This window comes from Mya arenaria, chromosome 7 (genome assembly GCF_026914265.1).
Source record: "Mya arenaria isolate MELC-2E11 chromosome 7, ASM2691426v1".
Lineage (NCBI taxonomy): Eukaryota > Metazoa > Mollusca > Bivalvia > Myida > Myidae > Mya > Mya arenaria.
The window spans coordinates 67,229,144-67,242,115 of record NC_069128.1 but is presented as its reverse complement, the minus strand read 5'-3'; the positions used below and the strand labels follow the sequence as shown (position 1 = coordinate 67,242,115).

At 34.5% G+C, this 12,972-nt stretch overlaps 1 protein-coding gene across 1 annotated transcript; it reads left to right on the top strand.

Moving 5' to 3' along the window:
• Positions 1-924: 924 nt before the first annotated feature.
• Positions 925-11,107, top strand: LOC128240006 (uncharacterized). The gene is made up of 9 exons (XM_052956481.1): positions 925-1,121; positions 1,473-1,538; positions 2,658-2,744; positions 4,744-4,865; positions 5,548-5,620; positions 7,164-7,304; positions 8,321-8,407; positions 9,622-9,734; positions 10,175-11,107. Exons 1-9 carry the CDS (start codon positions 1,013-1,015, stop codon positions 10,487-10,489), a joined length of 1,113 nt encoding a protein of 370 aa, XP_052812441.1. The 5' UTR covers positions 925-1,012; the 3' UTR covers positions 10,490-11,107.
• Positions 11,108-12,972: the final 1,865 nt, after the last annotated feature.

Genomic DNA, 12,972 nt, shown 5'->3' with positions numbered 1-12,972 from the left:
TTATAAATTTATGCGAGATATACCAATAAATCCAGCACTGAAAGTGAGTTTTTTATGAATTGAAGACAAGCAGCACTGCCGAGTAGGCACAAAATGATCCTTTTCTTTTAGTACAGTCGAACCCCGTTGGTTCGAAGTCCCAGGGACCGGCGAAAACACCTCGAGCTTCGGCATAATCGAGCCAAGCAGGGATGATTACCTTTAATAAACAGAAATCGGTCCTTTACATACAGTTCGAGCCAACTAGGAATTCGAGCCAAGCGAGTTCGACCCAACGGGTTTCTTTCAATATATACAAATGTTATATATGTTAAGCAATATAGAAGATGTAGCAACAGATACCTGGTTTTGATAACTGGTTTTGTTATTAGAATGTTCCCTCGTCATGAACATCCAAATTACATGATTAGTATCATAAATCCTGCGTAAAAGCTCCAATGAAGGTACTGTTAACAAATTGATTGGACTATTAAACATTGTCGGTATGAGAAGGATGTGGTAATATTCAGGTGTAGTTATAGACAAGGTAACTCATTGCTAAGCAAATTGATTGGACTATATAACATTGTCGGTATAAGGAGAGAGTGGTTATATTCAGTTTCGTTATAAACAAGTTAAGCTGAACATGCAAGCAAACGTGCTCTTGTTTTGTAACCCACCTTTCCTGAAGTACGCCCGCTCTATATTCAGTAGATCGCCAAGATTGATTTCTAATATATGCGTGTACACCTTTTGCAAAACTTAAATGAATTTTAAAGAGTACAAATTCCAAGTACTCCACAATACCCATTGTATTGGCCAAAAAAATTAAACCACCACTTCAAAAAGTTGAAACACGGAAAGTATATTATAAGTAGAAAGATCATTGTTAGATCGAAACTGGTACTCAGCCATGAGAGTATAAAACAGATACTCAATATACAACTGATCAGAGCCTGTCCATTAAATGACATTCGTGGTTTTAACGGAATAGAAGGTTTATTGTTATCAACAGCTTGGTAAAACTCCAAATATGTCGAGAATCTTCACGTTCTGCATGCTTGCCATAGTCATTCAGGTTTCTCAGGCCGCCTCACTGAAGTTTGAAAAGGAATCTATTCAGATTACGACGGATGCTCAAGGTAAGCCTGTTATGGTCATTTATGAGATAGTTTAAGGCGACTAAAAAAGTTTAAGAATATAATCAAAACCATGTATTCAACAGTTTCTATTTGATTAAGAGACGATAATGAGCAATCGACTAGTCGTAAGAATGGCGCTTAAATATTGGGAAGATTTTACTTGAAACAAGTTCAAATAGTAGTGTTGTCATGGGAACCTGAAATACACATGAAGCGTTTGATAAAATACACCAATACCTATTTCCCATTTTCTAGAGCAATTGTTATTTCATGTTACTATTCCACGAACTTCGAGGTTAACCATCATATATTTCTTAAATCCATGTGGTAAAACTTGCTTTTATTTTACAGGTCCCAGTTTCATATGTAAGAAAGGGGTGTGCAAGCTATGCGCTAATCCCAGCAAAACAGACACGGGTAATTTTATGTTGCTTGTAAAACATGTTGAATAAGTTAATATATAACAATACATGTAGACTAATCGGTAGTCCAGACAAACGCAAACTGGATTCTAGATTATTGGACAACTTGACTGTAGGTAATTGATCATCTAGTCCAACGTTTTGAAAGTAGAAATATAACAAAGAAACCTGCATTTGCAAGGCAAATTCTTTTATTAAACACGTAAATAATTATTTTACAAACTTAGAACGATCTATCTGTAGTATTTCTCACAAATATTTTTAAAGTTAATTTATATAAAAAACTTTTAGCATACTTTGTACGGTCAGTTAAACAGCTTTGCCTTATAATTGCCAGGATCGATCATTGTGAACACTACAGTAATGAATGCACCATTTACAAGCATTCTGAAGGCCTAATTAATCGTAAAATAACCTGAATGATGTTTATAATATATATTACTTCGCCTTGAATTTTCTTTCTGATTTCGAGATTTATGCACATGCAATTTCTGGGAATTTAAAATTGCCCGCTAACGCTATCGTGCATTATTTGCTCAAAGTTGTTGGAATAAATAAAACAGCATGATTTTCGTTCCTGACATGTGTTTGTTTATTCCTGCATGCAAGGTACTTTTTAACTACGAGAACACTAAACATAGGATCAATTTAAATGGTTGTATGTAGATATGACCCGGATTAGAATAAAATTTAGAAATGCCTTGAGAGTTCATGGTCCTCCAAATTGGTAGGCAGCACGTTAGCACGGTAATCTTGACCTCAAAAAACCTTGTCCGATCAATAGAAAACGAAGGACTTACGATTTATTTAACTAATAAACTACTGGACGACGCAAACATGTTTAATGGGAATAATAACTTATCACCGACCTTTACAGCATTAAGGACTGGTAAATAAATACTTTCTATCCACAAACTTTGAAGGGATTTTTATTATCATAACCTTAAATTACCCCATGTATATCTAATGCCAGTGGGGGCATACATGTTTTACAAACATATCTTGTTTATTTTTATTTTTTTGGACTCATTTGTAGATATACATATTTCACAAACATCTCTTGTTGTTGTTTTTGGACTCAAGTGTAAATATGAATTGTACTATTACATTTTAGTTTGCATTGTGGCAACTGATAGGGGCAGGAAAATACGTATAAAGCTGACCTTGAATGACAAGGCGTTGGTAGAAGGAGATATCACAGGTAAGATAGTTAGATATCAAAGCAAAGAGTAATGTTGCGGAACGCTACTTGTATATGCACGTGCACATATGAACTACTTTTTGAGTGCTGCGTCATCAAGATATGCGTACTTTAAACACGTTCGAGCTGTGTTATCGATTACCAGGATAAACGCAAACTTTGTGACCTATGCCACACAGGTTAAAGTTCAACGGAACGATAACAACAATCGCAAATGACCTATAAGACTAGCTGTCAATGTAACGTGTGTATTTACGTAGAAGTACTAGTACGTTCAACTTTTTAATCATTTAACATAACAGGATTGCCATGTGTAGATTGCCTGACATACCTGTATTACTTTGGTCAGTTTTGTACTTCTAGTATGTGCCTTTGCAGATCTTGCAACATAATATGGTTTACATAAATTATTCAACATGATAGGATCGTGACGTTTATAATTTTTGATTTAGCACTCATTTTGTTCTACAGTATTGATATCTGTAATTTATTTGACATAGAACGACTGCCACGTGCAACCATTTACCATAATATAACTGTCATGTGAGGACTATAAAACTTAAAAAGGATTTTCATGGGTAGTTTATTTTGCATATCAATTTTATTAGCATGGGAACATTATAAAGCATAAACTGATTTTCAAGGGTAGATTATTTAGCATAAACTGATTTTTTATGGGAAAATTATTAAACATAAACTGATTTTCATGGGTAGATTATTTAGCATCAACTGATTTTCATGGGTAGATTATTTTGCATCAACTGATTTTCAAGGGTAGATTATTTAGCATCAACTGATTTTCATGGGTAGATTATTTAGCATATTAATTTTATTAGCATGGGTAGATTATTAAGCATAAACTGATTTTCATGGGTATATTATTTAGCATAAACTGATTTTCATGGGTAGATTATTAAACATAAACTGATTTTCATGAGTTGATTATTAAGCATAAACTGATTGTCATGGGTAGATTATTTAGCATCAACTGATTTTCATGGGTAGATTATTTTGCATATTAATTTTATTAGCATGGGTAGATTATTAAGCATAAACTGATTTTCATGGGTAGATTATTTAGCATCAACTGATTTTCATGGGTAGATTATTTAGCATCAACTGATTTTCATGGGTAGATTATTTAACATAAACTGATTTTCATGGGTAGTATATTTTGCGTATTAATTTTATCAGCATGGGTAGATTATTAAGCATAAACTGATTTTCATGGGTAGATTATTTAGCATAGTATGATTGCCATGGATATATTATAAAAGATACTAGCAAAGTCATGTGAAGTTTATTTAACATTAAAGGAGTGTCATTTGCATAATATTTGATATTATGTGTTTGCGATATGTCAATCAACATATTACGTATTCCGGGTGTTGTTTATTAACATGAAATGTATTGTTTATTCAACACAATAAGACTACAGTACGTTTGATATCATAGGGTTATTAGTACTGCGTTTTGATTGTATTCGACTCGAGTGGATTTTTGCAGATTCTAATTTCACTAGGCGCCAGAGGCGTGCAAAAATCCACGAGAGTCGAATACGACATTCCGGATCAAAACGCAGTACAAATAACATTACTGGTGAGATCACTTAAAAGCCACATGTTTTCATAATAGATGTAGTTTTAAGGACGCACTGATTTGTTTTATGACGTCATGATAACATCCTGCATCAATACTTGTCATGACGTGACGTCACAAGAGTGGAATAGGGCCGTATTGCACTGGAGTGGAATACGGACTACCGTATTTTGCGATATGTATTTCGTTTGGATTTATGATGGGTATATAATAAAAAAAATGCTATTTGAGTACTTGACATTATAATAAAACATCTGTGAGATAACCCTAATCTGCCCATATTTGGTTTCTGTTCATCTCGTGTCCCCTTATTGATTTACCAGAAACTCCTTAAAACCCTTAGATATAGGTAACATAAAGAGACTTTTGCCTCATCATAATGGGTTGTTTATTTTTTCAGGACCTGGAACTCGGTCCATTTGTTCTCGTAAGAATCCTTTACCTAACATAGATCAAATATGTATTATCCCGAAAGATGTGGACATCGCAAAACTGCACTCTTGCCTCGATGTTTCTATTAAGGTAAGGCCAAAATATATTAAAAGATGAATTAAATTATGCCATTGTTTTACGAAGACGACAAACAAAAAACTTCTTTCTATATATACCATTGAGATATTTCAATTCAAAAAGTTCACTTATTTGAAGGCCAGACTGAGAGTTACATATTTATCGCTTATATGAAGGCCAGTTTGAGGGTAACTTATCGATCGCTTATTTTAAGGCCAGTCTGAGGGTTATCTATTTGTCGCTTATTTGAAGGACAGTTTGAGGGTTACTTATTGATCGCTTATTTAAAGGACAGTCTGAGGGTAACCTATTTATCGCTTATTTGAAGGACAGTCTGAGGGTTACCTATTTATCGCTTATTTAAAGGCTGGTTTGTGGGTTACCTATTTAACGCTTAGTTGAAGGCCAGTCTAAGGGTTACCTATTTATCGCTAATTTGAAGGCCAGTTTGAGAGTTAACTATTCATTTTTAAGGCCTGTCTGAGGGTTGCATTTTTATCGCTTATTTGAAGGCCAGTCTGAGGGTTACCTAATTATCACAGTATATTGATAAGTCAAACGATGTAATGTGACATACTGTGACAATCAATTATTAGGCTTTATTCGCATTAAGACCCTTTTAGTAGTTCGCTGCCACTTATATTTATATATTAAGAATAATATAAATCAAAATTAAAAACCTCTTCTTCAACAGGTAAACGAAACGACATACAGGCAATCGATTGGCTGTTTCACTATCCCGAAAAAGAACTTTCTAGATCGCATCGGTAAGTTGCATTTTGCTTCCATTCAGATTCTTAATATGAGATACTGGAACAGAAACTAGAGACACAAGTACACGAAGTTCAATAGACACTCAACGAGGCACACTGAGTTCAATAGAAACTCAAAGAGGCACACGCAGTTCAATAACCACTCGGCGAGGGACACACTGATCAATAGACACTCGGCGAGGAACACACAGATCAATAGACACTCAACGAGGGACACACTGATAAATAGACACTCAAACAGGCACACGAAGTTCAATAGACACTCAAACAGGCACACGAAGTTCAATTTACACTCAGCGAGGGACACACAGATCAATAGACACTCATCGAGGCACACCTAGTTCAATAGGTATTGGAAGAATAACTCAAAGTACAATAGATACACAACGAGGCACATGCAGCGCAATAAACACTCAAACAGGCACACACAGTTCGATAAGCACTCAACGAGGGACTCTCAACGAGAAACATTTAGTTCATTAGACACTCAGTGAGGGACACACAGATCAATAGACACTCATCGAGGCACACCTAGTCCAATAGGTATTGGAAGAAAACTCAAAGTACAATAAATACACAACGAGGCACATACAGCGCAATAGACACTCAACTAGGCACAAACCGTTCAACAGACAATACACAAGGCACGCTCATTTCCAAACACTCCGAACTGTGCGCAAACTGTTTAATATTCATTCAAGTAGGAACAAACAATTCATATGACATTCCACCAGGCACACACAGTTCAACAGACATTTAAGGAGACCCAATCAGCTGAAACGAAACTCCACGAGGCACATGCAGTTAAATTTACACTCTACCAGGCACACACAGTTTAAGTGACACTCGACTAGGCACAACATTCGTTAGACTCTGAATGAAGTGAGAAAGTTAGAAAAACACTCAACGAGGTACACACAGTTCATTTGATAAACACAATGGGAGTCACATACAGTTTCAAAGAAACCAAAGGAGGCACACATAGTTTAATAGTCATTAAACGAGGACAAAAATGCATAAAATACACAAGGAACGAAAAATTACAAAACAGGCACTCCGCAAAACGCACAAAGACGAAACCAAAGATAAATATACTATCAACATGGCACAAACATGAAAATGCACATTCAATGAGGCACGCAAAGTTCATGGGACACTAAACGAGGTACACATATACATTTATTGAGGAACATTAACTTTAATAGACATCCAACATGGCAAATAAAGTTTGACAATCACTAAACTAGGCAGAACAGTTCAAGCGAGCTCGATAAAGGGGGAAATCTTCAACATTAAATTCCTCGAATTATACTCTTTAAGAATCACATTACCTAATTTAACGTTACATTTATTAACTGAATCGATTATATATGCTTAAGATATTCGGAAACACAATGGAAACTACAAGGCATTTCCATAATATTGATAATGCAATGATTAATTATGAATCAACGTAGATTTTATATTATAAACTTGTATGTATATATGGACAAGATTTATGGCTTGCGGCGTTTAAAAGCAATGCTTTTCGTTTCAGTCGGTGAAGATGATATTCCTATCAAAGCGATCAGTAGTTTATATGGCTTTAATGATTCCCCTAAGGTCGTGGACGATAACATTGACGGAGGCACCATTTGTCACAAAGGAATATGCAGGATCTGTGAATATAATCAAACAGGTAGCTTATTTAGATAGTGTCGCAATTTCGTGCCATTGGCTGTATTCAATAACCACATTAGATTTCACTTAATTTTAAGATGAGACTCCAAGTGTTTTGATTGTTATGTAAAATAACTGGCAAATGGACTGAATGGAATCATTGATGCGTGTCTAAGGAGGATAATGATTAGAACGATGCCCCAGAGGCCGTATTTGTAAAGGATCTTAGTTGATCATTTCAACTTAACGCAAACTGCAGACGACTTTAAAGACAAATTAAGAAATTGAAGATCAACAATATGAAAAAAGCAAGAAAATTGTCTTAATGATACATGAATATGAAAATATTATAATAAAAATAGGGTTCTGAAATAATCGTTGTCAAAATTTTGGAAATGTTCACTTAGTTGATGTAATGATTGAACAGAAACAGGCTTTTATGACCTTTAACGATTACAAAGTAGGCTATTTCACGTCCGATTTCAGTTGAAATAAAGATCAAAAGTTCACACTACCATAACTTTGTAATTAATGGTCTTTCAGTTAATCCGCAAGCACTGCCCTTTAAAATGATGCAAAAATGGGGCTAATAGGCACCAAAAATTAACATTATCGCAATGGCGCAATAAATTGACAAGCTTTTTGAATATTGGCTACCTTGATTGTTAATGGTTTCAAACACTGGCAGTTTCATAAAAACTCGACTAATTTGTATGCAATAAAATGCAAATACAGTATACATATATATATATATATGTATACTGTATTTGCATTATATATACATATATATATATATATATATATATATATATATATATATATATATATATATATATATATATATATATATATATATATGTATACTGTATTTGCATTTTATTGCATACAAATTAGTCGAGTATATATATGTATAAATAACAACTTTTCTGTTACAGTTGTTAGTATACTTAACAAAATAACGTATGAATATTCTTAAAAAATCCTCATACCATCATATTGAGCAGATTTAATATCTATATCATGTTCTTTCTTCAGTGTGTGTAATTGCAAAGGCCCTACACAACGCGATGACGGTGGAGCTAGTTTCGAACAGATTTGTTATTGTCAAGGGAAAGATAACAAGTATGATAATAAATGTTATATTTTAGTTAAGCCTTCTTCAGAAGTGGAATGCATCAGCACATATCATCTTATTAATTTGCCTTAGATGTGCATCGAACTGTACAAAATAGCAAATCTGCCATGAATGCAACCAATCTCTTTACTATGCAGACAACCAATCTTTACTATGCAGACAACCAATCTTTACTATGCAGACAACCAATCTTTACTATGCAGACAACCAGTCTTTACCATGTAGACAACCAGTCTTTACCATGTAGACAACCAATCTTTACTATGCAGACAACCAATCTTTACTAAGCAGACAACCAATCTTTACCATGTAGACAACCAGTCTTTACCATGTAGACAACCAATCTTTACTATGCAGACAACCAATCTTTACCATGTAGACAACCAGTCTTTACCATGTAGACAACCAATCTTTACTATGCAGACAACCAATCTTTACCATGTAGTCAACCAGTCTTTACCATGTAGACAACCAATCAATCACCGCTAAGATCGGTTTACAATCGCCCTCGATAATAACCTTCTTTCTTTATAAACATAGGTTACATAATTTCAATGTCATGTGCATGTGTTGCGCACGGTTTATATGTGATTAGCATATATGTCAATTGGATTAACAGTTATAAACTTATACTAGTAACAGGTCGTTTCGGAGTCATGTCTATTAAAGCGACCTTGAAAAATGTCCTAGCCGAGTTGTCAGTATTGGTTGCCTGTGTAATATATTGATATCATTTGTCCTCCTCTTTGTTTCATACATTTATTCATATTGCAAAAGAAATGTGTAACATCATCTTTAGAAATATTATAAATATCACTATATAAACATTTGTATGGCAAGATTTGAAAGAGCCAGTTTTGAATCAAATTATCACTCTCAAAAACTAAATCGAAAGAGTTTCTTTGTTTGACGCTGACAACTTGTATATAAATTAATATTTATTTCAAATTTCTACACATCTTTGTATGCAAATAAAAGAAGAAAAAATATTCAAGATGGAAATCGATTTCTTTTTTAAAAATTAAAATTTGCTAAAGTTGTTCTTCATTCAGGTGCTCAAAGCGCTTGATAAATTGGGGTTGAAAACGGATCTAGATCATTAAACGCTTTGGTACTTTGAAACGCTTAATTAATTTGCAATGAGAAGTACTCTTCTTTTTATATTGTATAAAATCTCTTTATCGTTTTCTTTTATCCCCAGACAATACGGATGTGTCCTTCTGTAAGAAGTACCTTGACGCCAGGACGTTTTGCATTGTTGCAAGGAACATCAATGTGAAAACTCTGTCAGCCTGCGTCAACCTGACAGTTCAAGTAGGTTGTTTTTGTTTTAGTGTTTTTACACATATTTTTTAGAATACATTAATAAAATTCCATTAAAAATAACGTATTCCAAATTGAAGGACTTTTTTAATGGTGTCACGTGAATTTGATTATAACTGTGTCATTTCGTCAGGCATTTAGAACTGCTCGGAAAGGAAAAATACCACTTTGTGGAGTTTGGTAGATTGGCTAAAATATTTCCAAAAAGCTTCTAACAATTAGGCTTAGTCTTAACAGGATTCATTTACGGTAGACAAAATGACAAATTTATTTTGACATCAAGCTTTTCTGTGTGAGTACATTTGTTAGCTTTTAGTATTGTTAGCCAATGTAATCGTGTCTCTTAATGATAACGCTCAACCACTTATGTTCTAGTTATATTCAATAGCGTCTATATTTAAGAAGATACATTAACAACATAAATACTTTAGATGAAAGACAAAATATTCAACGCACTTGATATTCAACGCATTGGCTGTTTCAAAATACCAAACAATGTCGACGAAATGCAAACGTATGGCGCTCTCGACTCAGACGACATAAATGTGGAACCGGATAATATTGACTCAAAGATCATCGATGCGGTAGCGGATTCGTTCGGCTCTGACGACGAGCATGTCGAGTTTGATACTGTCGAGTTAGACGCATTTAGTCCGTTCGGAGCAGAGGACAATGTCCCTACAACAAGGCTTCAGAAATTGATGCTGACCTTTTTGAAAAGTCTGCAACAGCAAACGGTTCTGTAGGGAAGACGTATTATTTTGAACGCCCAGTTTGATATTATAGAATGAAACCAAGACTCTAGACAGCTGTGTTCATACTTTGTTGTTTTTGTTCTCCAAATTATACCTTTTGAAATTATGTAGTCGTAAGCTTGCAATCACTCTGGTATTCAATGAAAGTTTACGTTTAACATCCGTTTTGATATAATTCGTTCATACCGAGTTTTTCGCATAAATATCGAGACTGCTGTGTGTATACTGTTGTCATATATAAGGTTTCCTATTACACCTTTTTTCAAAAATGATGTCGTCTGCTACCAATCACTCTGATAGTCAATGAGTGTTTACAATGAATGTCCAGTCTATTATTGTTTAATGCCTCTGAGATTGGAGACTCCCATGTATATACTTTTGTTATATGTTGTTCTTCCTATAAGGTATTCTTAAAAATGCATTTGACTAAGGGGAAATAATTATGACAGCCTTTGAATGTGCACATGATAATTTTCGTTGGAGATGCTTTATTTGGTAATCGTACTACAATGAATTTTGAGTGTTCATATATATTGTATGACCTGTTATATCTGTTGGATTGTTGGAGATCTTATAATGTAAATAATAAAATAAACACAGTCAAACTCTCTTGTTTCTTTGGGCCCTGGATTTGTGACTCTAAATAGAGGTGTTGTTCGTTATAACACTTAGCTCTTCATAGTTTTCTACGTATGACACTTCCACGTAAGAGAAATCCTTTCAAATGATATCGAATACCAGACACGGAATAGTTGACATAACCACCTATGTCATGATAACGCCTCAAGCTTATTTGTTCCTCGGATACTTTAATTCAATATTATCCACACGTTCTATGAAAAAAATGCCCAGAGTGTAAAACAGATCATATACATGGGCTCATAACTCCAAGACAATATAGCCATAGGTCATGAATAGTACACCAATAATGTGTACCAAGTATGAGAGTGATTCCTCAAAAACTGTACGAAAAATATTCTCAACTTTTTACCAACACAACAATTGCCCCATTAATCGTATGTTGTCTCCAATATACTCTTCCCATCTAACTTAGTTTGTAGGGTACAACAATATCAAATGGTTTACCAACTGTGACCTGTTATTTGACTTGATAATCGCAGCGATTTTCCTACAAGATTTGCTGATGGGTAGACTAGATCTGAGAAAATAGAAGCTTGTTCTTTTCGCCCACGAGGCTGTTCATCGCACAGCCTGTTATGTTGTTTTGGCCAAGTTTCCGTGTGCAACGATATGACGATGTCGCTGGGACTCATACAGCGCAGTGAACTCTTACTTATGTGTTATTCTATGTGTTGTGGTTCTTAAAGAATGAACGATTTGGGCACACAATAATTAATTAACTGATTACGATCGAGTATCCAATCAATAGTTTTCTGTAAAGTGCAGTGGATGTTTACTCAATAGTGCATTCTTATTGACGGGCTAACGACAAATTGCGTTCATATCCCCGATAATGACATCAACCCCGCAATTCATTCCTTATATTTACACCAATAGTACATTATTTTATTCAAGAAACGTTAAAAAATACTTCATTTCATTTCGGATTACCGTTTAGTAATCCTTTCTTACCCATTCTGTAAATAGGACGACTCGACTGTCACCGGAAACCTTTTTTTCAAATGACGTCACAATAACGCGGGAAAAGATCAACCACTAAAAACAACAACACACCTTTGATTAGAAGTGTTACTTACAAATTCGAAACACTTAAAAATTCGCAACACTTACAAATTCGAAAATTAAATTTAGTCCAAAAGTCTGTTTCGGAATGAGCAGTACTTGGGATTATTCATTTTAAAAAGTTACAGTACAATATGATAAGAGTTAAGATAATCCCAGTATCCTAATAAATCACAGACATTCAAAGAAATGGGTTCCTCAATTCGCGATACGTCACCTTGGTCAGTATGTCTTGTGTGAATATCATGTAGTCGCTCCGTATTGATCCCGAAAAGACAAAGAGGAAACATTCCGTTTTGGTCGCATTTTTATGCACACAATGACATTGTGATATAATGGAGATGACGGTTTATCGGCATGAACTTCCCTGTAATACGAATACATCCGATTTGATATTAGTATCTAACAAAATGGTTTGCTTATAACAAATATGTTATCAATATCTTCAAAATCAATGGTCAACAATACAGTGACAGAGTGGATACTAGAACTTTCTACCATATGTTAATGGTCCGGATCCGAAAATCCTACTCAATGGCAAATGCAAAAGCCGGCAAAAAAGGCCTAACGCAGCGTTACCCTGTGTCGGATAATCCGATCCGAAAAGAATCCGGAAAAAATAAGAAAAAAATAAAGTAATTTGTTTTCCGACGTATCTTAATTATCAGATATATTTTAAAACTGAGTTGATAATCTTATTACTGTACAACAAATACGAAGCTGTTGACTTTAGTGACGGTGCGTAGTAGTTTGAAATCAACGTAAAATAG